This window comes from Chiloscyllium punctatum, chromosome 8 (assembly GCF_047496795.1).
Source record: "Chiloscyllium punctatum isolate Juve2018m chromosome 8, sChiPun1.3, whole genome shotgun sequence".
Taxonomy (NCBI): domain Eukaryota; kingdom Metazoa; phylum Chordata; class Chondrichthyes; order Orectolobiformes; family Hemiscylliidae; genus Chiloscyllium; species Chiloscyllium punctatum.
In genome coordinates, this window is record NC_092746.1 from 96,503,010 (window position 1) to 96,529,689 (window position 26,680).

At 41.7% G+C, this 26,680-nt stretch overlaps 1 protein-coding gene across 4 annotated transcripts in view; it reads left to right on the forward strand.

The window, feature by feature from the left end:
• ccny (cyclin Y) overlaps nucleotides 1-6,807 on the forward strand; it is a 239,501-nt gene extending 232,694 nt beyond the window's left edge. For all 4 annotated transcript variants that reach the window (XM_072576132.1, XM_072576133.1, XM_072576135.1 and 1 more), the window contains exon 10: nucleotides 3,680-6,807. In XM_072576132.1, the coding sequence (XP_072432233.1) occupies nucleotides 3,680-3,796 (117 nt within the window). In that variant the 3' untranslated portion in view covers nucleotides 3,797-6,807. The remainder of the gene's footprint in view (nucleotides 1-3,679) is intronic.
• The last annotated feature ends 19,873 nt before the right edge of the window (nucleotides 6,808-26,680 follow it).

Here is a 26,680-nt window from a genome sequence, read left to right on the forward strand (position 1 = left end):
TACATATGTGTACTTGTGAAATCATGTTTAGGTAATTTTAAAACCCGACATTTGGGCGTCTGTGGTAATGACCACAAGGCTGAGAAAAGTTTCTGGTTCAAACTCCCATCTGTGTTGAGCTCATTAATCTCAATAAGAGACATAATTGGTCAGTCGCCTTGAACTTATGCCACTCAAAGGGAGAATGTAGGCAATTGATGACAATGAGCCTGCTCTGAGGAATAAAGGAGTTGATTCATATTTTCCTCTCAATGACTTTGCATTGATTCATACTGGAATGGACCGATGATGTGAGGACAGGCAAGTCATAGAGTCATGGAGATGTACAGCACGGAAACAGACCCTTCGGTCCAAATTATCCATGCTAACCAGATATCCTAACCTAATCTAGTCCCATTTGCGAGCCCTTGGCCCATATCCCTGTAAAGCCTTCCTATTCATATACCCATCCAGATGCTTTTTAAAAGCTGTAATTGTACCAGCCTCCCCCACTTCCTCTGGCAGCTCTTTCGTACATGCACCACTCTCTGTGTGAAAACGTTGCCCCTTACATTCCTTTTATAGCTTTCCCTTCTCACCCTAAACCTATGCCCTCTAGTTCTGATCTCCCCGACCCCAGGGAAAAGACTTTGCCTATTTACCCTATCCATGCCCCTCATGATTTTATAAACCTCTATAAGGTCACCCTTCAGCCTCCGACACTCGAGGGAAAACAGCCCCAGCCTATTCAGCCTCTCCCTCTAGCTCAAATTCTCCAACCCTGGCAACATCCTTGTAAATATTTTCTGAACTCTTTGACATTTCACAACATCTTTCTGATAGGAAGGAGACCTCAATTGCACGCAGTATTCCAGAATAACTTTTCGAAATGAACTCTTGAGAATCATACGCAAAACATGGTTAGTTAGATATCTTAGCAGCACGGTTACTAGCCACTATAAAACCATGCCTCAGTGCGAAACTGAACTTATCCAGTGATAAGGTGAAATTAAAATTGAAAAGTTGCCATAAATCAGAATAAGTTAATAGAAGCCAAACACCATATGACTCAGCAAAGCTTATAAGTGAAAATCTTAAGAGGTTGTTTAAAAAGAAGTGAGGAAACAGGTGGCTAAAGTATTCATTCAACTGTAATCCAACCTTTGGAACCAAATAACTTTAAAGTTCTTTAGCTTTGCTGTTAAGTTGAGGAAAACCTTAAGTACTCGTACTCTACTTAATGTAGCTGTCAGCTTGTCAGCACTCACTGATTAAATAATTTTACTGCTCTAAACAGTCTTCTATTTCCTGTAAAATATGGCAGGAAACAACATTGTGGTTAAATTTATGGTATTGAAGACAGGCATCTGACTCAGCCACATTGGAATGTATCCTGATAGTGGCCTGGTTTGAAATATAATTTTAAACATTTGTGCACTTTCTGATATGTGTATACTCCATAAAGCACAGGAAACATTTGAAATGCACCTTTGTTCCTGTACCTGCCCTGACTTTATTGATTCTTTGTTGATTTATTAACAAGATTTTGGTTTATACCTAACTGCAAGAATCAAGTCAAATTTGATTCTGTAATTGAATGCACACATAAATTGTAACCTGTTCAAGACATGCATTATGAAATAGAGCTTTATAAGTGAGATGTTCTGCTTTGAGATGATGCTGAATTATGAGTGTAATGGGTACTGACTGTTTTTTTTCACTTATACATAAATGGGATGTGGTAGGCAGTTTTGATTTGAAAGCTTCTTGAGTAGCTTGAATTAATTTATATGCTGCTACTCCGGTGTTATCTGCGATTAACAATGATTCTGTTGCCTGTATATAGCATTGATCGATCAGTTGGGAGTAGTAATCATTTGAGAAAATGCATTTAGGTCTGAGGGAACAATACAGTCAGTTTTCTCAGACAGAACTGAAATGTTAGAGTAGTGGTGCAGATATTCATGACAGGCTTTTTACAATAACACACAAGATGATTGTAATCAAGTGGTGGGAGGTGTTTGGATATTGGCAGACAGTGTCAACTTTAAACTCCATGCGCTATCCCAGAGTCAGGTAAAGATAATGGTCCTTGTCTGAGCTTGTCTTGCCAACCTGCTTATTTCAATCCTAGATCTCTGTCTTTCAATCATGCAGCCTGTCTCTCAATATAATAGAGTCTGAATGGTGCCAGTGCACACCATCTTGAGAGTTCAGGCATACATTTGGTGGGTGATTCCTTGGTTTAGCGAGTCCCTTGTCTCATTCACAGAGCTAAAAGGTCTTTGAATTCTGCAGCTCTCAATGTATAAGGAGAAATGCACTATTCAGAGTGAGGGATCAAGATTTATATAAGGTTCCAGGGACAAATCAGAGAGTGAATTGCCTGAAGCATTCATCTGTTGAGAAGCTTATCATTCCCAAGAAAGGCAATTCCGTTATGGATTTACCTGATTCTACCGACTCTTAAAGACCTTTCTTTGTCATAATTTTTACACCATCTCGAAGAAAGTTTGTTCCTAATTGGAGCAGTCTCTGTGTTGGATGCCTAGGAGGGAAGTGAATAATACAGTCAAATCCCTTAAGAGTTACTTTAGTGTTGACTAGGCTTCATTATGACGCGTTTAAAGTGGGAGCAAGGTACAAATATGTAAATGAATCTAAACAAGACAAAGATGCTTGCTGCTGCTGTTGGAGAGAAAAAGCTGCAAACCTGGGAAGTGATGGCAGAACACAGGAAATAGATGAGTATGTGAGAGGGAGGGACAGGTGAATGTCCCACCTGAACCTGTCACCTCTCTCCTTTGGGTGCTGTCTGATTTCCTGTCTATTTCAAGCTTTTTCAATTCTGTTTCCATTCAAATAACCATCTACATGCAGAGATATTGGGGGGCAGGGGAATACCAGGAAATTAGCACTAAGTCATAATGCTCATTTGGCGAGCTGACCATAACATCATAAGATGTAGGAGTAGAAAGAAGCTGTTCAGTACTTTGACAACTAGGTGGTTGTTACGTAGGTGGGTGAAGGGACATTTTGGTGGGTCAAGGTGTGACAGTGTTCGATAAAGAGGTTGGACTGGGAGGTGATGACAGCTCAGTTTGGCTTGGAAGGAAGGATAGGGTGTTCCCTTGTTTGGGAGGGACATGAGTTTCCATTTTGTAGTTACCCAGGAGTTGTAGCTGGTTTTAATTTCTCTAACCTTCCCTCCAACTATTTGGATAAATCAGCTGGAATCATCTGAAGTCTGTGAGTCCAACTCAGAGTTGTACACTTTTCCAGAGGTTTCAGAAGATCCGGGCCAATATTTTCATGACAATTGTATCAGATTTGTATAGCTGCTACCATGAATAAATAGCCTGCAGTTGACCGCTGTCTTACATGCCTGGTTTGTAAGTAGACAACTTAATAGACAGTGACCAGTTTCCTTTAAGTGTAACAAATAAGGTTATTTACACAAATACACAGAATGTGCAGTATATCTTGCCAACTGCCAAGTTGAAGTGTGAAGGTTCAAAGGTTAGAGTTGCTGGCACAAGGCCATGAATCGTTCTGACTGCCTGAGTAACTTGCATTAAAACAGTGTCTATAAGTAGAGAATGATGCCCATGCACGCTCCCAAAATTTCAGTGTTGTTTGTTCAGTTGTACTTTAAACCATCTGTTGCACCTTTAACCCTTGTTGCCTTTAAATTTTGCAGGCACTATCCCGACTATGTGAGGACAAGTACAAAGACTTGAGGAAATCCGCTCGGAAACGCTCAGCCAGTGCAGATAATCTGACTGTGATCAGATGGTCCCCGGCCATCATTCCCTAACAGTGGGCAATTTTGCTTGAGTACATTTGCTGTCGTCCATCCAGTTTTTACCTGGGGGGAGCAAAAGAGACTTTTAAAGACTTTGGCAAGATGCCTTTACAGTGCCTCCATCTTGTGTAGCACAGGAAAATGGAAAATCTCATTGGAGACAACAAAAATAACAGTATGAATTTGTGAGAAAGCACTGTCATCTCGAGCATTTTCACTGCCTCTAAGCCCCTTTTAAATGGGTTTTGATGTGGGGAGCCATGTAACTAATGAAAACGCGGGATATGAGGCTGGCAAATTGAGGAGAAAGATTGTCATTTTAAACAATCGACCTATTTGCAGGGAAGATACAGAGGCATGTGGATAAAGCAAGAGATTCGTTTTCATCGCGCGTCTGAAGCAATTTGTGGAGTGGCAGTGTTTTAATTTAATTTATTCTAAAGGTGTGACTGGTAAATTAATGGCCTGCAGGAACAAAACTTTCACAAGTGTGAAAAGATGAGCCACTTGTGTGAAATGTCACATGATGGTCAGCAACGATCTGCTGCATGTCCGAATTCGTTTTGAGGTGTGCTTCAGGTTCTGTCGGTTGCATCGATTCCAAACACACAGGCAGTATCTTCCTAAAGGAGACAAATCCCCCACCCCCAACCACCACCATCACCACACCCCACCAAGGTGTCCTTTTTTCTGTCCTGTGAGTAACCACCATAAGAAGTGTACAGCTCTGGCACATTTGTCTTACGTGGGTCTTTTCACACACTAAACGCAACTTGCCACAGTGGGCAGTACCTGGTCCTATGCCCTTTGATATATTCCACAAGAGACCGCACATGGTTTTTGTCCCAGTACACGATCATCTTTGTGTTTTGCTGCAGTGTTCTGTATAATCCAGAGGCTGTCCAGAAGCACAAGATGCCACTTCGGTCTTTATTAGGGTATCCACTTCTATTTTCATATTGCTAATCATTTTATGAATATATTCAAAGTTTTATTTTATTATCTGTCATCTCTTCATGTGTAGATTTGACTTGTCAGCTTATGTTAGCATGCAGATGCAGTCATTATAGTAAAAAATTGTGTATGTATATATATCAAAAAAATTCTTATTCTTAATTTCTTAGAATTTTTTTGCCTTTTGTATCCTTTTTGACAATATGTTCCATTACATGCAGACAGATTTTGTCATGGGTCTGCTATTTACAGACAGATCTGGGAGGGAGGGGGAGGGTGCAGGGTTAGATGAAATCAATTTGCTTTTCTGTTCTGATGCTCTGATTAGGAACCTCAGCAGTACCCTCTTCTGGAACCTTTTGGAATTCCTTTTGTATTATTCCTTAATAGGCACACTAGGCTTTTGTAACTTTTATCTTTCATGCTTAAATCAAGCTTATTGCTGTGCCACTAGTGCACAACTTTAGTCACAAGTGGGTCCAAAACTTCAACTGTTCATAAAGCTTAGTTTCGTATCTTGCACTGGTCTGATTGCAATGTAGGACTTTGATGGAAACTGAAGCACAGATGATACTGCACCTATCTGTTAATGGAAGGTCTTTGCTCCATTTTATCAGAAACACCTACTTAATTTTCTTTTTGCATGAAACGAATGATTGAAAACACAGAGTGCCCGTTGAGTGAGAAAAGTAGAAATATCTGAGCACTGGGCAAAGTGATGCCAATGCGTCTGTCCAAGATAAGTGTGACTCAGGTGGTGCATTCATTGATTTTGCTTCCAGTTTCATTTTGCTCATCTAAGGCAAATTGTTGTGGACTAACAGGAAGAAATTCCACTCGATGATAAAACATGAAAATTACTTAACTGCATTGCTCTAGTGGCTCCGAGAATGAATGCAATGTGCAGGTTAGTACTAAGCCATAGAGACCGGGAATGGAGTAATAGTTTGGGAGCTCCAATTGGCCTCAGCATTAAAACTTAAAATATGCAGGCACTCAAGCTGGTTCATGCTTTCCAGTATCCGTTGCTGACAGCAGTGTGGATGCCGACAGAAGACAGAACTGGGTCTGGCTGTGATGCTCATCGTTGACTGTCTAGTCTCACATGAAAAAACAATGACTGATGGGGTGATGTGCCCAGAGAGCTGCTGCCATTCATGAAACCATTCCCCAGCAAAAGCCAATGTCTGCAGTAGAACAGGGGAGCAGGATTAGGTTTTAGGTTGTGTTAATCATTGAATCAATACCTGAAATTCCAATCCATTTTGACCAAAATTTTAAATCTAGATTAATATTTTCCACCCTTACTGATTTAATCGGTTTAATTTTTTTGATACACAATTTTCCAAGTATTTTAGGGAGACCGATCATCGTGTTAACATTACTGCGAGTGAATTTTAGTGAGATGAACATTAATGATATCTGTAATTATCTGAGTACAAGTGTACTTTTGTGAAGTTTATTAAACTTGTCAAAGATTGTATAACCTATTTATTGTATGTATGTACATACAGTCTGATGCTTACTTAAAATGTAAAGTGGTCTCAGTAGAATCTTGCTCAGTCTGGTTTAGACTGGTGATTCTTGCTTAGCCTTGTGCACTGGACTCTACCTCTGTATAGAGAGTTTTTTCCCGATCTTTCGTTAGTTGGAACAGATAAAGTTTTTTTTTGTGACAAATTGATTATGTATCTTATGTTTCTTGTGCTAAAAAAAAACTACTGTAGCTATTTTCTCAGTTTGATTTCTGATGTGTAAAACTGAGGAAAAAAAGGCTTACATTGAGCATTTTATGTTTCTTTGTATTAATGAAAACAACAGTGCTTTTGCATTTTCCTCCCTTTTTTGTTTGGTCAATTTTGCCAAATATGAAACAGTATCTTTGGATAAACTGCACAATACCAACAGATGTTCTGGACTGTAACTCATTCTCAAAGAAGCAGTAATCTGCCAAAGGGCTGTACCCTGCTTAAAAATTTGGGTAAACTGATTATTTCCCATTGCTTCCCATTACTGTAATGATGAATTACCATTTTAATAAAGATAGGTGCCAATTTGGTTATACTCTGCATATTTGTGCTCATTCAAAAGATTGTATGTGAAGAATTTTCTGATGGACTCAGAGATATCGAAGGTAGCATTCATCATTTAGCAATATTCATCCTAATTTTGTTTGAGGATTATAAATTTTACCTGCTTTACATTTCAATTTTTGATTAATTTATCAACCCATTGACATTGGCTTTTTGTCTCCACCTTCTTTTCTTTGGGTCAACTTCAGGGTCTTCCTCATCCAGCCAGATCTTCCCTTGGTGAAGATCTTCTGACCTTGCCTATTTTATGCGCAGTTTAGGTAATGTATACAAATTGCAGACTTTACAACATACCTCCTTCCAATTTACAAATTTTTCTCTGGTCTATTTCAATGTATCCTAATGCAGTGCCATGGAAAAGAAGAAAGATTATTCTTTATATCACACCTTTCATAACTTCAGGGTGCCCCAAATTGCTTTACAGTCAATGAAGTGTTTGGAGGTGTAGTGATTGCAGTGATAATGTCAGACATTTGGCAACCAATTTGTATACATTGAGAAGACATTGACCAGATCATCTGTTTTATATCATCTCAGCTCTTCAAAATAGTGAACATAGAGAACATAGAACAATACAGTGCAGAACAGACCCTCCGGCCCTTGATGTTGTGCTGACCTGTGAACTATCCCATCATCATCCATGTGCTTATCCAAGGATTGTTTAAGTCTCCCCAATGTGGCTGAGTTGACTACATTGGCAGGCAGGGCATTCCACGCCCTTACCACTGTCTGAATAAAGAACCTGCCTCTGACATCTGTCTAAAATCTATCATCCCTCAATTTGTAGCTATGTACCCTCGTACAAGCTGATGTCATCATCCTAAGAAAAAAACTTTTACTGTCTACCCTATCTAACCCTCTGATCATCCTGTATGTCTCTATTAAATCCCCTCTTAGCCTTCTTCTTTCCAATGAGAACAGACCCAAGTCTCTCAGCCTTTCCTCATAATACCGTCCCTCTAGACCAGGCAACATCCTGGTTATCTCCTCTGCACCTTTTCCAATGTTTCCACATCCTTTCTGTAATGGGGTGACCAAAACTGAACACAATATTCCAAATGCAGCCACAGTAGCATTTTGTATCTTGCAGCATGACATTATGGCTCTGGAACTCAATGCCTCTACCAATAAAACCCAACACACACCGTATGCCTTCTTAACAGCACTATCAACCTGGGTGGCAGCTTTCAGGATCCATGTACATGGATGCCAAGATCTCTCTGCATATCCACACTACCAAGAATCTTTCCATTGACCCAGTATTCTGCCTTCCTGTTATTCTTCCCAAAGTGCATCACCTCACATTTAGCTGCATTGAAATCCATTTGCCACCTCTTAGCCCAATTCTGCAGTTTATCCAAGTCCCCCTGCAACTTGCAACATGCTCCCACACTGTTCACTACTCCACCGACTTTAGAGTCATCTGCAAATTTACCAATCCATCCACCTATGCCTGCGTCTAAGTCATTTATAAAAATAACAAGCAGCAGTGGTCTCAAAATAGATTCTTGTGGCACTCCACTAGTACCTGGACTCCAGGCTGAATATTTTCCATCAACAACCACTCGCTACCTTCTTACAGAAAGCCAGTTTCGACCCAAACTGCTAAATCACCCTCCATTCCATGCCTCTGCATTTTCCCCATCAGCCTATCATGTGGAACTTATCAAAGGCTTTACTGAAGTCCAAGTACACCACGTCAACTGCCCTATCTTCATCCACATGTTTGGTCACTTTCTCAAAAACCTCAATGAAGTTTATGCCCTTGATGAAACCATGTTGACTATCTCCAATCAAATTGTTGCTTGCAAGATTATTATAAATCCTATCTCTCATGATCATTTCCAAAACTCTTCCTACAACACAAGTAAGGCTCACTGGTCTATAATTGCCTGGGTCAGCTCTACTCCCCTTCTTGAACAAGGGCACAACATTTGCAATTCTCCAGTCCTCCGGTACTAAACCTGTACACGATGATGACTCAAAGATCAAAACCAATGGCTCCAACACCACTACTCTAGCTTCCCAGAGAATCCTTGGAAAAATCCCATCCGGCCCAGGGGACTTGTCTACTTTCACTCCTAGAATTGGTAACACCTGTGCATAACTAACCTCAATCCTTTCTAGTCTAATATCTCGTATCTCATTCTTCTCCTCTATAATATTCTCTTTTTCCTGAGTGAAAACCAATGAGAAATATTCATTTAGCACCTCTCCGATCTCCACAGGATCCACACACAACTTCACACTTTTGTCTTTAATGGGCCCTATTAGAAGCCAGTCATCCTTTTACTCCTCACATACCTGTAGAAAGATTTAGGGTTCTGATTTATTCTATTTGCTAAAGACTGCTCATGTTCTCTCTTTGATCTTCTTAACTCTCTCTATAAATCCTTCCTCGCTGATCTGTAACTCTCCATCACCTCATCTGAACCATCTCATCTCATCATCACATAAGCCTCCCTCTTCAGCTTAACAAGAGATGCAATTTCTTTAGTAAACCACGGTTCCCTTACCTTATCACTTACTCCCTGCCTGACAGGGACATACCTATCAAGGACACGCAATATCTGTTCCTCAAACTAGCTCCACATTGCAATTGTCCCCATACCCTGCATTTTGCTACCCCATTCTATGCATCCTAAGTCTTGCCTAATCGCATTATAATTGCTCTTCCACCATCGATAGTTCTTGCCCTGTGGCATGTACTTATCCCTTTCCATGGCTAAACTATACATAACCAAATTATGGTCACTTTCTCCAAAGTGCTCACCTACCACTAAGTCAAATACCTGGCCTGATTCATTGCCAAGTACCACATCAAGTGTAGCCTCCCCTCTTAATAAAAGCAAATTACTGCAGATGCTGGAATCTGAAACCAAAAGAGAAAATGCTGGAAAATCTCAGCAGGTCTGGCATCATCTGTAAGGAGAGAAAAGAGCTGACGTTTCAAGTCTAACTGACCCTTTGTCAAAGCTGACAAAGGGTCAATTAGACTCGAAATGTCAGCTCTTTTCTCCCCTTACAGATGCTGCCAGACCTGCTGAGATTTTCCAGCATTTTCTCTTTTGGCCTCCCCTCTTGTCAGCCCTTCAACATACTGTGTCAGGAAACCCTCCTGTACACATTGGACAAGAACTGATCCATCCGATGTACTAGAGTTATAGCATTTCCAGTCAATGTTGGGGAAGTTAAAGTACCGAGGAGAAAGTGAGGACTGCAGATGCTGGCGATCAGAGCTGAAAATAGCGCAGCAGGTCAGGCAGCATCCAAGGAACAGGAGAATCGACATTTCGGGCATCAGCCCTTCTTCAGAAGTTAAAGTCCCCCATAATAACCACCGTGTTCCTTTCACTCCTTCCTAGAATTGTTTTGCTGATCCTCTCTTCCACAACTCTAGCACTCTGTGGAGGCCTAGAACAAAAACTCCCAACTGTGTGACGTCTCCTCTCCTGTTTCTAACCTCAGCCCATACTACCTCAATAGTGCCTTTTGCATTCCTGATGTAACAGCTTCTTGCAGATCAACTTGAAAACTCCAGTGGTCTCAATTGGCCTTTCACTTGCCTCACTTGGCTGCCTCCTCTTTGAAAATAGATGCTAGATTAGAGTGGTGCTGGAAAAGCACAGCAGGTCAGGCAGCATCCGAAGAGCAGAAAAATTGACATTTCAGGGAAAAGCCCTTCATCAGGAATAGAGGCAGGGTGTCTGCAGGGTGGAGAGATAAATAAGAGGTAGGTGGGGGTGGGGAGAATGTAGCAAAGAGTACAATAGTGAATGGGGGTGGGGATGGAGGTGATAGGTCAGAGAGGAGGATGGAATGGATAGGTGGAAAGGAAGATAGGCAGGTAGCTCAGGTCATGGGGACGATGCTGAGCTGGAAGGTTGGAGCTGGGGTGAGGTGGGGGAAGGGGAAATGAGGAAACTGGTGAAATCCACATTGATGCCCTGGGGTTGAAGTGTCCTCTTTGAAAATGCAAAGCTCTTCTACTTTACAAATGCGAAGTCCCACCTCCACATGGGGATGATGCCAGGAAAGTGGCACACCAGCTGTTAGTACGAAATGACGCCAAAGTGGTAGAATCTCAAAGGCAGGAGTTTGAGAAGAAATTTGAGGGAAACCTTTTTCACCCAGAGATTAGTGGCATGTCTGGAACATGCTGCCTGGAAGGGAGTTGAGATAGGAAACCTCACAACCTTTAAAAAGTACTTGAATGAGCAGTTAAAATGTCATAACATTCGAGGCTATGGGCCTAGTGTGGGAAATCGTGCGAATTATATTTTTGGGAGTACAGACTTGATGGGCTAAAGGGCCTCATCTGTACTCTATGATTCTGCCCACTTCTGTTCTCATTCCCAATATTCCTGAAGAAGGGCTTATGCCTGAAATGTCGATTCTCCTGCTCCTCGGATGCTGCCTGGCCTGCTGTGTTTTTCCCGCACCACATTTTTCAACTCTGGTCTCCAGCATCTACAGTCCTCACTTTCTCCAACATCCTACCATTACAACTTCAGTGAATAATGATACTGATTTCTCCTTGCATTCTAGAGTAAGATCCTATAATAAGAATAAAGCAGAGGACAAAGGGGAAGAATACTGATGTTGCATCCAGTTACAGAGTAGTGGTGACAAATGTCTGAAAGCAGGAGATTTGCAGTTGGTTTACAGAGAATGACAGTGGCAAAAATGTACCATATGAAGAGTCATTGGGACACCACTGTTTGTGTAACTTGGTGTCAGGTGCTAATTGTCTGCTCCCAAACGCTGCATAATAAAAAGAAACTGCAATTAGGAACAGGAGTAGACCATTCAGTACTATTATAGCTGATTGAATATTTGCTTACCTTTTACCTAACAATAACCAATACTGGCAAAGAATAGGCCAACGGTCACTGCCTGCAGTGTAAATACACAAAGTTCTATTAATTATGAGAAATCCTGAGATACATGGGGTTCTTCCCTTGGACAAAGGGATGTTAAGATTAGATTTCATTGAGTTGTTGGTGGGTGGGGAGGGGAAGATGAAGAATTATGATCAAGTGAGTCACGTAAGGTATGTTGGAGTCAGCAGCAAATGTTCATTCCAAGTGTTGCTAAGATTATAGCAAAGCAATGTGGTAATAAGATTTATTTTGAGTTTTTACTCATAGAAACAATGAGCTAATGGTGGTCCCATGTTGTAAGGTTTATCTGGGCTTCAGCTTCCATTATGTGTGTGGTTGACCCAGACTAACTTGATGTCATCCTCTAATTTGGTTCAATTTTCATCATTTCATTTGGAACACAAAAAACTTTTTCCACTTGCTCTGTAACAGAATAACTGCCAATTACTTCAAGCACTGCCGCCTTTAAGCAAACTTCTGTTTGCATTACAGTTCTAAATCAGTTCAATTATGACTGAAAATATCAAGCCAATGACAATATTCACTTGCAGCAAAACTATGTACGGTACATGGAAAAAAAATTTCTACTCATGTCTGGGATAATTTCCTTTAACCTGGAAATCTACATTGTTTTGGAACCTTGCTTCAGCCGAGACTACATCCTTTCCATTCTTTGTTGAACATAAGTACATAATATGCTAAAACAGCCAAAGTGAAGATATCCAATTTTGTGCTGGGAAAATAATGAGGCAGCCAGACCATTATTATGTGAGGGACTGACTGCTACAAACAAAACAATATAAACTGCATTACATTAATTGTGGTTCCCATTGTGGCCTTTTACCTCCATCATGGGATTACTTTAGAAAATATTCATGATGATTTCCACCCAATAATTTATTATAATAGCCCAAATTGGAAACAAAAACAGAATTAAGTATTCAAAAATAAAAGGAAACACAGAATTTATTTTCAGACATGATGCTTAGCAGTCTACAATGTAAATGATTTTGTTTTTGGTGGTCATTATTTTGAAAAGGCACCTACATGAGAAACTCCTAAGAGATTACTCTCAGATTTGTAAGGTTGCTGCTTTTTTGTACAAATCCTGAATGAACATAAATTCTGCAAGTGGTATGTTATCCCAAAACATGCAATGCCTAGCTAAAGTAAAAGTGCTGGAATTCTAAAAACAACCTGGAAACTGATAGAAACACCCAGCAGGTTGGTTGCGATTTGCAGAGCAAACAGAACAATACTTAGAATTGGTATCCATTATGAAATAAGATCTGCTGTAGGACCCTTTAAATAGCCTGATTTAAAAGTAAACTACAGATGCTTGATATCTGAAACAAACAAAGAATGCTGGAGAAACTCAACATGTCCGACAGCATCTGTGGTAAGAGAAACATAACTAACGTTTTGAGTTTGATGTGACTCTTTTTCCAAACTTATAAATAACTAACCTATCAATAACTTCTTACACACAGTCCCTTAAGGCCTGTTACTTTATGAGAATTCAATTAAACTGCTTGAGGTGAGATCATGCTCTTTGTAAGGAAGAATTCAAAGGCCAATTATTATTTTAAATGGAGAGAGACTCCAAAATACTTGGCAGCACAGAGGAATTTGGCTGTTCTTATGCATAAAACACAACAAAGTTAGCATGCTAATGCAGCAAGTAATTGGGAAGGCAAATGGAATTATGGCCTTTTTAAATAGGGGATAGAAGTTTTAAAAATAGGGAAGTTTTGATACAACCAACAGCGCATTGATATGGCCATATTTTCCCTGGTGGTTTCCCTGGAACATTGGAGGCTGAGGGGTGACCTTATAGAGGTTTACAAAATCATGAGGAGCATGGATAGGGTAAATAGACAAAGTATTTTCCCTGCGGTCGGGGAGTCCAGACCTAGAGGGCTTGGGTCTAGGGTGAGAGGGGAAAGATATAAAAGAGACCTAAGGGACAACTTCTTCACACAGAGGGTGGTACGTGTATGGAATGAGCTGCCAGAGAAAGTGGTGAAGGCTGGTACAATTGCAACATTTAAGAGGCATCTGGATGGGTATATGAATAGGAAGGGTTTGGAGGGATATGGGCCTGGTGCTGGCCGGTGGGACTGATTGGGCTGGGATATCTGTTCGACATAGACGAGTTGGACCAAAGGGTCTGTTTCCATGCTGTACATCTCTATGACTTTATGACTGTATCTGGAATGCTTTACACAATTTGGTTCCCATACTTAGGGAGGCATGTACAGGTGTTGGAAACAGTTCAAAAGAGTTTTACCAGGCTGATTTCTGGGATGAACAGGTTGAGTTGTCAAGAATGGCTAAACACGTTAGGCCTTTACTCATTAGAATTTAGACAAATAAGTTGTGATCTTAATGAAACATACTAAATTTTAAGGGAATTCACAGGGTTGATGTTGAGAAAATGTTTCCATTTGAGGGGAAATCTCTAGGGAACATAGTTTTGGAACATTTAAAACAGGTGCGAAGGCATTTCTCCTGTCAATGTAGCAAGTATCTGGAATTCTGTATCCCAGAGTGTTGTGGAGACAAGACCACTGAAAGCATTTGAAGAGGAGATGGGTACATTTTTGAATTATTGAGTTGAGAATAGGAGGAGCTGGCACAAACAAAAGAGTTGAGGCCAGATCAGACATGATGTTATAAACTGGTGGGTCAGGTTTAAGGGTCTAAATGACCTATTTCTTATGGTCTCTAGCAATGTTCTTGTTGTCCCTTTATATTTCCATGGGATGTGTGCATTTTGGCATGGTCAGTGTTTGTTGCCTATCCCTAATTGCTCAAACTGAATGCCTGCTTGGCTATGCACTGGTCAATTCATAGTTAAGCATAGTGCTTTGTCATATGCAGACCAGAATGGACGAAGATGGCATAGTGCTTTCCCTAAACGGCACTTACAATAATTGATGATAATGGCAATAACCATCTCCAACAAGAGACAATCTGAATGTTATCCATTGACATTCAATGACATTACCATCACCAAATACCCCACCATCAACGTCTTGGGGTTACCATTGACTAGGCATTCAACTGGACTAGCCATGTTAATACAACGGCAAGAAGAGCAGGTCAGAGACAAGGAATGCTGCAGCAATTTCGAATTCAAATAAAGCTAACAGTCACATGTCTATAGATACATGAGTTCAATGAAAAGTGTAAAACAGCAAAATTTCCAGCACCATCTTAGGTACAAAGATGCCTAAGTATAAACTCTTAGGTAAAACTGAGAAAAATGAAGAAACAATGATTTAAAAAATCAGGGTTACAGACCTAATAGAACATAGAACAATACAGCGCAGAACAGGCCCTTTGGCCCCGGATATTCCGCTGACGTATGAATTAATCTAAGCCCATCCTCCTACACTATCCCATCATCATCTATGTGCTTATCCAAGGATTGTTTAGGTTTCCCCAATGTGGCAGAGTTAACTACATTGGAAGGTAGGGTATTCCATGCCCTTATCACTCTCTGAATAAAGAACCTGCCTCTGACACATGTCTTAAATCTATCATCCCTCAATTTGTAGCTTTGCCCCCTCATACATGCTGACATCATCATCCTCGGAAAAAAAATTCACTATCTACCCTATCTAATCCTTTGATCATCTTGTATGTCTCTATCAAATCCTCCCATAGCCTATTTCTTTCCAATGAGAACAGACTCAAGTCTCTCAGCCTTTCCTCATTAGACCTTCCCTCCAGATCAGAGTTGAAAAATGTGGTGCTGGAAAAACACAGCAGGCCAGGCAGCATCTGAGGAGCAGGAGAATCGATGTTTCAGGCATAAGCCCTTCCTCAGGAATGAGGCTGGTGTGCCAAGTGGGCTGAGATAAAAGGTTGGGGGGAGGGAATTTGGGGGAGGGGCGTTGGGGATATGATAAGTGGAAGGAGGTGAGGGTGAGGGTGAGGGTGATAGGCTGGAGAGGGGGTGGGGGCGGAGAGGTCGGGAAGAAGATTGCAAGTCAAGAGGACGGTGCTGAATCCGAGGGTTGGGACTGAGATAAGGTGGGGGGAGGGGAAATGAGGAAGCTGGAGAAATCTGCATTCATCCCGCGAGGTTGGAGGGTTCCTAGGCAGAAGATGAGGTGTTCTTCTTCCAGGCGTCGTGTGGCCAGGGTATGGCGATGGAGGAGGCCAAGGACCTGCATGTGCTTGGCGGAGTGGGAGAGGGAGTTAAAGTGTTCAGCCACGGGGCGGTTGGGTTGGTTGGTGCGGGTGTCCCGGGGGTGATCCCTGAAACGTTCCGCAAGTAGGCGGCCTGTCTCCCCAATGTTCCCTCCAGGCCAGGCAACATCCTGGTAAAGCTGATATCTCATCCCACTCCACCATCTGCAAGGCACAAGTTAGGAGTTTAATAGAATACTTCATTTATCCAGATGAGTGCAACTCCAACAGCACTCTAGAAGCTTTATACCAACCAAGACATAATAACCAGCTTGATTTACACCAATCCACAAACATGCACTCCAGCCACCACTCATGTGTCATAGCAGCAATGTGTACCATCCACATGATACACTTCAGAAATTTAACAAACCTCCTCAGACAGCACTTTCCAAACCTATGACCACTACCATCTAGAAGGACATGGGCAGCAGATACTTGGGAATATTACCACCTGCAAGTTCTTCTACAAACCCCTCACCATCCTCATTTGGAAATATATCACCTTCTTTCATTGGGTCAAAGTTCTGGAATTCCCTCCCTAACGGCCTTGTGGGTCTACCTATAGTACATGGGTGTAACAGCTCATCAGCACCACCACAAGGACACAGTAAGCATGCCAATTGATGCTCGTCAAACCAGCAACACTCACTTCCTGTGAATGAATCCAGAAGTCCATTCTCTAAGATCAGGGTGAGTTTGATCATCCTCAACTCCACTTTCCTGCTTTTTCCCCCTAACTCTAATTCTCCATCTAATTACAAATCTGTCTTTCTCAGCCTTGTACATATGTAATGATCCAGCCCAGGCAGCTGTCTGTGGTAAAGAATCTCAGAGATTGACTACCATCTGAGAGAAGAAATTCCTTCTCATCTCTGTCCAAAAGACCATAAGAAATACAACAAGAGTAGGCTATTTGGTGCCTGCTCCACCATTCAATAGGATTATGGCTGATCAACATTCCTCAAATCCACTTTGATATCCCATGCAACTTGCACTACTACTATCCCATGTCAATCTTTTTGGGTGGCACGGTGGCTCAGTGGTTAGCACCGCTGCCTCACAGTGCTAGGGATCCAGGTATGATTCCCGACTCAGGTGACCACCAGCCAAGTGATGTCTTGGTGCTTTTTGGAAAGTTCTGGCAATGGGGCATTCTGCGAAATGACTTTGACAATCTGCTCAGGGAACGACCTGACAGAACGAGGAGACAATTTGGCTCATTGGTTGACGCTGCTGCCTCACAGCAGCAAGGACCCAAGTTCAATTCCACTCTCGAAGGACGATCTGTATGGAGTTTGCACATTCTCCCCGTGTCTGCGTGGGTTTCCTCTGGGAGCTCCGGTTTCTTCCCACAGTCCAAAGATATGCAGGTTAGATGGATTGACCATGCTGAATTGCCAATAATGTCCAGGCTATGTGGATTAGCCATGGAAAATGCAGGGTCTAATGGGATGCTCTCCAGGGGGTCAGAGTGGACTCGATGGGTTGAATGGCTTCCGCATTATAGGATTCTATGATTCACCTTCTCCTTTTCCCACAGGCTACTTGATTACCACAAAGGTGTTCTTCTTTGCAAATTTCTTCATGAAAGACAGGCGACATGGAATAGCCCAACTAACTTCGAGCATTCCCTGTTGATGAGGCCAATCCATCATCACAACACCGGGGACAGGTAGAACCTCAGTGACACTTGATGTTCACATACCACCATAGCTTGATGCAGCCACACACACAGGTGGGCATCAGGATGAGGGCAAGTTAGGTATGTTTCCCCCCACTTATTGTTTTCTGTTTCAAAACATTGAGGCCTGACTGCCTGTGTAGTCTTGTTTCCAAATACCGAGTTCCTCTGTCTCCTTTTTTAATAGCCTGACTACAATGTCCACTTTTAGTCAGAATAATTACATTCTTTCCCCTGCTTCCTGACCCTAAATGAATAATAATGGCGAGAGACTCAGAGAGTGGGCAGATCTCCTTTTCAGATGGAGCCAACCAAGGTCACAAAAAAAGTCAGTCAAAGAAGTTAATTTTAACACACGGCATTCATAGCAACACAATGTTGTTTTTAACTGGCAGAGCCTTTTACAAAGGGCGTGAGCGCAGAATGTCGTGTATGTGCGATGAAGACCTTTTGCTGGTGTCAGTAGACACAGTCAATCCGAAATAAAAACAATCAGAAATAGTCAGCCAACTGAAAGTACACTTATGAACATTGAAACTAAAGCAGGGGGCAGACAGAAAAATTTAGTCAAAGGAACAAAGCAGGAGAGCCTGGTGGGGGGTGCGAAGGCCAGGGGCGGGGGAATGCAGAGATGATGGAGTTGTGAGATCATGAAGCTGTTTAGATCTAAGAATGAAAAATCTAACTTTCTGGTATTAGGGCCCAGGATCAATGAAGGATGGTGGTGAGGGCTGAATGTGATTTGATACCACTCAGACTGCAGACAGCAGAGTTTAGAATAAGCTCAGGCTTTCAGTAAGAGAGATACAAGGTCACTTTGATCAATTGGACTGCCCCTCAATACACTGCAAAGGTTTCCCTCCTAGAATCATACAATCCTTGCTGTGTGGAAGCAGACCATTCAGCCCATTGTAACCACACCGACCCTATGCCCTCTTCCTTCACTTCAGTATGCTTCTATTTAACCCTATCTTCCTTCAACTTTGGCAACGGTTGACAGATTTTATCTTTTCTTCATTTCAAAAATATACTTTATTTATAAAACTAATTTTATATACATACATAGTTTGGTTCTGTACAGTAGCATATGAAGCAACAACCAAACATTGGAGTTTGAATCTTTCCAACAAACAAAACAAACACATTTCTCCCTTGTACATGCCTACATTTACATATATCTAAGGCATGGGGTGGGGGTGGGGGGGAGGTAGGGGTTGGATGTCCGATGACTGAGTGGCCCCACATTTACCTTCAGCAGGAAGAATTCAGCCAATGGTCCTTTTCCCGCTGCCCGAGACTTTATTGCGTCCCTCAGCACGTAGTCCTGGACCTTGGAATGTGCCAATCTGCAACACTTTACATTAGAAGACCAACAGGTTTTGGGCAGACCAAAGAGCGTCTTCCACCAAGTTGATGGTCCTCCGAGCGCAGACAATGTTTGTCTTGGTGTGCGTCCCGGGTAACAGACCGTAGAACATAGAGTCCTGCATCATGGAACTGCTCAGGACAAACCTTGACAAAAATCACTGTGCCTCTCTCCAGCCTTCCTTTGCAAAGGCACATTCCAGCAGGAGATGTGTGAGATTCTGTATTCGCCCCCCTCAGCCACTTCGAGGGCAGCATCCGTGTATACATGAAGGATCTCACAGGTAGTGCCTTTCTCACCACCATCCAACTTTATCTGCTATTCCAAAGACTGTGAGTAAGCTGCATCTCATTAAATTTCCATTCCACAACTATAGTGACTACAATTCAAAAAAGAAGTTAGTTCTGAAGTGCACTAGAAGGTGGTGATATAACTGGTATAAAATTGCTTTACAAACAATTTCATATTTTTGGCACCAGGATGCCTACTGCATTATTCAAACCTGCAGCTGTTGGTATAGATAGTTATGCATATAAGCTAACACTGGCGATTTGAATGCTACTTGCACATTGCCATTCTGGTGAAATTTACATTAATACTAAATTATTTACAACTGACTTAAATTGTGATCTGACAATCAACCCACGAGTTTCTGTGCCATGGATACTTAAGGTATGTTCTGTGGATTGACAATATTGTCGAGCACTTTTTTCTCTCAGCATCGAATCTATTGGCAACGAAACAAGCAGAGATTTTACCAACAGAGGTGAGATCTTGCCTGTCTTAAATAAACAAATGAAATTCAACAAGCACAGGAATTGCAAGTGAAAAGACTTTGGGTTTGCTCTTTCTTTAATGCGGTTAAAATACTTGACCATAAAGATCTTCGCTTTTCTTTCGCCCAAAAAACAGTCGCTACTTCAGCGACTTTCAGACAGGTGCTTCCAATTCTCTGACAAAGTCCGACACAATGCAGCCATCAATCACATGAAGTAAATTTGCCAACTCTGTCCAGCAAGTGAATAAATCATGGTAACCAAAGCCATATGTAGGTTTGAGAACAAAGGTCTCAGGCTTTTGGAAGGGATAACTCTGGTGCAGATCGCAATATTAATTCAATATGATTCAAAATGTAATTGTATACTGAGTATATCAAATATCAAAATTACAAAACCACATGGAAAGGCATTCCAGTTCAATGCGTAGAAGCTATTATTTTTGAAAGCAATTGTAAGTAATTTTAAACCCTTTCAGGAAGGACATTTGCTAAATTACAACAATAATATTTAGTGGAGATACTACAGAATACTTATGGAAGTGCTAACATTCTGCTTCTGAGCAGCCTTTTTTCAACTGAAGAATCCCAGCCTAAAGTGCTGAACAATAGCAGGTTTGTAAAAAGAGCATGGGAGAAGAGGAGCTCAAACCAATATGTGATTTTGTGGCTGCCCAAGTCTAAAAGAGATACTCACAAAAGAACACAACATAACAGAAGCTTACTTGGGGTTGAGGAAGTAAGGATCAGACAGGGCTTGAGAGGGTTACAAGGTAGCCAGGAAGGAACTGAAGAATGGACTTAGTAGAGCCATTTGGGGGCATGAAAAAGCCTTGGTGGGTATGATTAAGGAAAACTTCAAGGTGTTTTACACTTATGTGAGGAACAAGAAGCTGACCAGAGTGAGGGTAGGGCTGATCAGGGATAGTAGAGGCAACTTGTGCTTGAAGTCAGAGGAGGTATGGGAGGGTCCTTAATGGATACTTTGCTTCAGTATTTATAACTGAGAGGGACCTTGTTGTTTGTGAGGACAGCGTGAAACAGGCTGAAATAGTTGAACAGGTTGATGGTAAGAAGGAGGATGTGCTGGAAATTTTGAAGCATATGAGGATAGATAAGTGATCTAGGCCAGATAGGATGTACCTATGGTTACTACAGGAAGTGAGAGAAGAGATTGCTGCACCTTTGGTGATGATCTTTGGTACCCACGGTCCACTGGAGGAGGACCAGATGATTGGAGGTGACAAATGTTATTCGCTTGTTCAAGAAAGGGAATAGGGATAACCCTGGGAATTACAGACAAGTCAGTCTTATATCGGTGCTGGGCAAATTATTTGAGAGGATTCTAAGAGACAGAATTTATGATTATTTGGAAAAGCATAGTTTGATTAGAGATAGTCAGTATGGCTTTGTGAGGGGCAGGTCATGCTTCACAAACCTTATTGAATTCTTTGAGGATATGACAAAGCACATTGATGAAGGCAGAGCAGTGGATGTAGTGTATATGGATTTTAGCAAGGCGTTTGATAAAGTTCCCCAAGGTGGGCTCATTCACAAATTAAGGAGGCATGGGATACAGGGAAATTTGGCTGTCTGGATACAGAATTGGTTGATCCATAGAAGAAAGAGGGTGCTAGTAGATGCAGAGTATTCAGCCTGGAGCTTGGTGACTAGCGGTGTTCCACTGGGAGCTGTCTGGGACCTTTGCTCTTTGTGATTTTTATAAATGACTTGGATGAGGAAGTAGAAGGGTGGGTTAGTAAGTTTGCCGATGACATGAAGGTTGGTGGAATTGTGGACAGTGTGGAGGGCTGTTGTAGATTGCAACTGGACATTGACAGGATGCAGAGCTGGGCTGAGAAGTGGCAGATGGAGTTCAACCTGGAAAAGTGTGAAGGGCGAATTTGAATGCAGATTACAGGGTTAAAGGCAGGGTTCTTGGCAATGTGGAGGAACAGTGGGATCCATGTTCACAGATCCTTCAAAGTTGCCACCCAAGCTGATGAGGCTATTAAGAAGGCCTATGGTGCGTTAACTTTCATTGATAGGGAGATTGAGTTTAAGAGCTGAAAATGTGTTGCTGGAAAAGCGCAGCAGGTCAGGCAGCATCCAACGAACAGGAGAATCGACGTTTCGGGCATAAGCCCTTCTTCAGGAATGAGGAAAGTGTGTCCAGCAGGCTAAGATAAAAGGCAGGGAGGAGGGACTTGGGGGAGGGGCATTGGAAATGCGATAGGTGGAAGGAGGTCAAGGTGAGGGTGATAGGCCAGAGTGGGGTGGGGGCGGAGAGGTCAGGAAGAAGATTGCAGGTTAGGAAGGCGGTGCTGAGTTCAAGGGATTTGACGGAGACAAGGTGGGGGGAGGGGAAATGAGGAAACTGGAGAAATCTGAGTTCATCCCTTGTGGTTGGAGGGTTCCTAGGCGGAAGATGAGGCGCTCTTCCTCCAACCATCGTGTTGCAATGGTCTGGCGATGGAGGAGTGGTCTTTTCGGAACGCTGATAGGGGAGGAAAGGGAAATATATCCCTGGTGGTGGGGTCCGTTTGGAGGTGGCGGAAATGATGGCGGATGATATGCTGTACAATGCGTTGAGTTTAAGAGCCATGAGGTTATGCTGCAGATCTATAATATCTTGGTTGGACAACCCTTAAAATATTGTGTTCAGTTCTGGTTGCCTCATTCTAAGAAGTATGTCGAAGCTTTAGAGAGAGTACAGAGGGGATTTACCAGGATGCTGCCTTGGCTGGAGAGGATATCTTATGAAGAGAGGATGAGAGAGGTAGGAATTTTCTCATTGAAATGAAGAAGGATGAGAGGTGACTTGATAGAGGTGTGCAAGATGATCAGAGGCATAGATAGAGTGGATAGCCAGGTACTTTTTCCAAGGGCGGAAATGGCTGTCAAGAGGAGGTATCATTCTAAGGTAATTGGAGGAAGGTTTAGGGGAGATGTCAGAGGTAAGTTCTTTACACAGAGAGTGGTGGGTGCATGGAATGCACTGTCAGCAGTGGTAGTAGAGTCAGATACATTAGGGACATTTAAGCGACTCTTGGATAGGCACATGGATAATAGCAAAGTGAAGGGTATATAGGTTACTTTGATCTTAGAGTAGGATAATAGGTCACCACAACATCGAGTGCTGAAGGGCCTGTACTGTGCTATACTGTTCTATATTCTATTTAACAGAGAGCTTCTGATGTCTGCAGTGGTCTTTCAGCACGAGTTGTTTAACCTTGGCTGTCAGAATGTAACCTCTACATACGGTGCAGTAAACATGATACATTCCATTGTAGGGGTCAGGGCAGGGGACGGGAAGTAGCAGGTGGCAACTTGTTTGAATCACCCTCCCTCTAAGTGTAATCTTCAGATTGTTATCTTCCCTGACAGTGTTGCATTTGACTTGAACACAAACCTCCCGGCTCAGAAGTAACAATACTATCACTGTGCCACAAGACCCCCCCCCCCCTCCCCCCACCACCACCCCTATTACCCTTCCATACTATTTACACTCAATTTAGGATTGATTGGTTATGTGATGCTGGTGGTTTGCCGCAATGTATTTGTGAACCAGCAGTACTGATTATCCTTTGTACAAATATGGAAATACAAGTATGGCTGACAGATGGCTGTTAAGGTACAGTGGCAGTGTCCCTACCTCTGGACCAAGAGGGCTGGGTTCAAGTCCCATCTGCTCCAGTGGTGCGTAATAACATCTCTGAACAGATTGATTAGGAAAATAGCTACAAGGATAATTGATTAGTTTACCATGTTGGTGAGAGAATGGAAACCAGGGGCCATAGAATGGTTTACTGGGAAACCATGGAAGAAATATCATTAATGTTTAATTAGAAGAGTCAAAGAGAGTGATTAAATAAAATAAAACACTAATTTTTCAGAAAACTTGAGAAATGATGACTGGTAAATCCACCCATAAGAATTCCATCACCATAAATACATCATCGTTACTCTATAATGTATTCCAAATTTACATGAAGCTTGCATATGTAAAATACAGTTGTACTGAGAAAGTGCAATAAGGGTTGAGATGATTGGAAAGCATGGTGCTATTGGTGAGACAAAGTGAGGAATGTTGGTACAAGCATCAGTATTTAAAACCTGTATTGGAAGAGTGCCTCAGTTTGCTTAATCACTGAAATCAATCATCAAAGGAAAGGACTAATGCAAATCAAACCATGGAAACTTAACCAAACAAAAGATTTCTTGCCATTGATAGAAAATGTGGGCCTGAAGCTAACTCATTCATGGGGGATAGAAAAATGTCAAGCCTCACTTGCATCTGGGTAGCACACCTAAGTGAATAAACGTGTGTTCTGACAAGTCCAAATGCTAATGACTTCTTTGAAATCATTAGGTATTCTAATGGACTGGGTGAAATAAACAACATCAAAATGACTGAATACCTTCAAATTGGCTATTAGAATTGGAATAATAATAGTTCTAATTTACTGATTGAGATACAGTCAGTTCATGCAAGTTGACAGGTATCAGAGTTTTTTTTCCCCAAATATTGTTTGGTTATGATTACATTTGATCCTTTTGAATTGTTGTGAAGCTCTTTCCCATCCTTCTCAGACATGATAAGTTTTTTGACATTGAGTCCTACATCCACCGTGGAGATTTCGTAGAATTTGTTCTTGTCCATAACACTAACTTTACTCAACTTTAGGGCTGCAGTTGCATAAACAAATACAATCCCTTTCAGGGAATGCTCAAAAGCTTCTTCCTTATAATGTTGAGTTCAGAAGAGAGAAATACGATCACATGGGGGTCAGTCTGAATTGCCAGAAAAAGTTCCAGTTTGCTTGCCACAGTGATTAAAATTTCTTTTTCCTCCAACAGCACATCATCCACTGCTTTATGTATGATTTAAATGTCCTGGTCTTTGGTTTGGTCAATCAGTCACTTTTGCTGGCCTTAAGCTATTGCTGCAGTAGTGGTCTAATATGAAAAGCTCCCAGCATGACACCGATATTTTCAAACCTTCTGTGCCTGAAAAATTGTTATTGATTATTGATTGACAGGTTTCCACCCTGGCAGGAGAATCTTTAAACAAATCATATGAACTGCAGAGAATCTCTTCCAAATCCCAAACAGAGCAGGATGCCCACTTTGGAGTCCATTATGCATAATTTGGATGTTGCAACATCAATATTTTTCGCTGCATTCCTCAGCATCTTCACATCCACATACAGGAGGTCACTCACTTTCCGATTCACATTGGGCCCATTGTCATTGACAGCTGTGATAGATTATTTGTGCCAAATTATTGTATGATGGTACAAGCCTCTCATGAAGGTCATTTGCAGAAGCATTGCCGATTAACTCAGAAGACAAGTATCTCGTCTTTATTACATTTCCACCCCATAATCTAAAATCAATGGTCTAGTTGCTTCATTTGAAAAGTATTTTTGTTCAAACTTACATTAATCAGAAGAAAATTTTCAATAGCTCCACTGGGCTTGTCTTTCAGTAATGAAAAGAGTTACAGCCTTAATTATCTGTTTCCAAATAAGCTGTTTGTGTGTACCATGATGGGAGATTGAAATGACAGACGTAAACATAGCTGTCAATCTAAGTGAGGTTAATTTCGGCTTCCTTGACTGGGGAGTAAAGACTAGCTGGTTCCTTGACAAGGAGTTACATTCGATTGTTATGGATTACAGACCAAGGTGGAGAGATAAAGTTGAGATGAGGGTTCAACGATATTCTATTAAATGATGGAATAGAGGAGCTTTTTTTTAAAAAAAATCGCTCATGGGATTTGTGCATTTTTGTCTAGGTTAGATTTGTTGCCCATTCCTAATTGATACTCAAATGGGGGGATGCATTCCGTGTAGTGTATTCATCTGCAGTGCTTTTCGGAATGGTGTTCCATAATATTAAATCAGTTGTTGTAGTGCTTTTGTAGATTATACACAGTGCTGCCATTATGGTTGAGAGAGTGAATGCCTACAAGATTGGCAGCTCGCCTACCATCTTGAACATTCGCTCCCTTCACTACCCTATCATAGTGTCAACAAGATGCACTGGAATAGTCCATTAAGACTTCTCTGACAGTATTTTCCAAACATGTGTCCACTACTACCTAGAAGGATAAGGGCAGTAGATGCATGGGAATACCATCACTTGCAAGCTCCCTGCCAAGTCACAATCCATCTGATATGGAAAATTCCTTCATTGTTGATGGGTCAAAATACTGGAACTCTCCACCCAACGACATGTGGATGTCCCTGTAGTCCAAGCATTGCAATGGTTAAAGAAGGCAGCTCACTTTCTCCAGAGCTATAAGGAATGACCAATAAATGCAAGCCTAGCTCTTAGTGCCCACAGAACAAATAAAAACACAGGTAATGGATAGGGTGCCAATGAAGCAAGCCACTTTGTTCTGAAATAAACACAAGAAATGCTGGAGAACCTCAGCAGGTCTGGCAGCATCTATGGAAAAAGAAACAGAGTTAACGTTTAGAGTCCAGTATGACTCTTTTTCAGATCTCAGATTGAGGAACTCCTGCAGCAATGTTCTGGGACTGAGATGATTTGTGTCCATTCAACACAGTCGTTTCTTGTTTGCATGGTATGATTAGAACCAATTTATTTGGCTAGCCCTATTCCTGCACTCCTTTGATGGGCTGCTTTTAAGGTTCTTGTCAGGCTATTGATCTCATGTTTGGAAAGGATACCTAATGATGGTATTGCATGTCCTATGGGTCATGAACTGCACCAACAGATTCTGAAATGGGGAATGAACTGCTTTAATTACTACCCATACTGACTTTGTAAATTCAGTCTCATGGACCAAACACTGGCCAGAACATTTTATACCCCAGTCAAGCAATGAAAGTGGCCATGTTGCACTAAGATTGCCCTCCACATCCCAATCCATCCAGACTTGGAATTATATCACCAATCCTACATTGTCG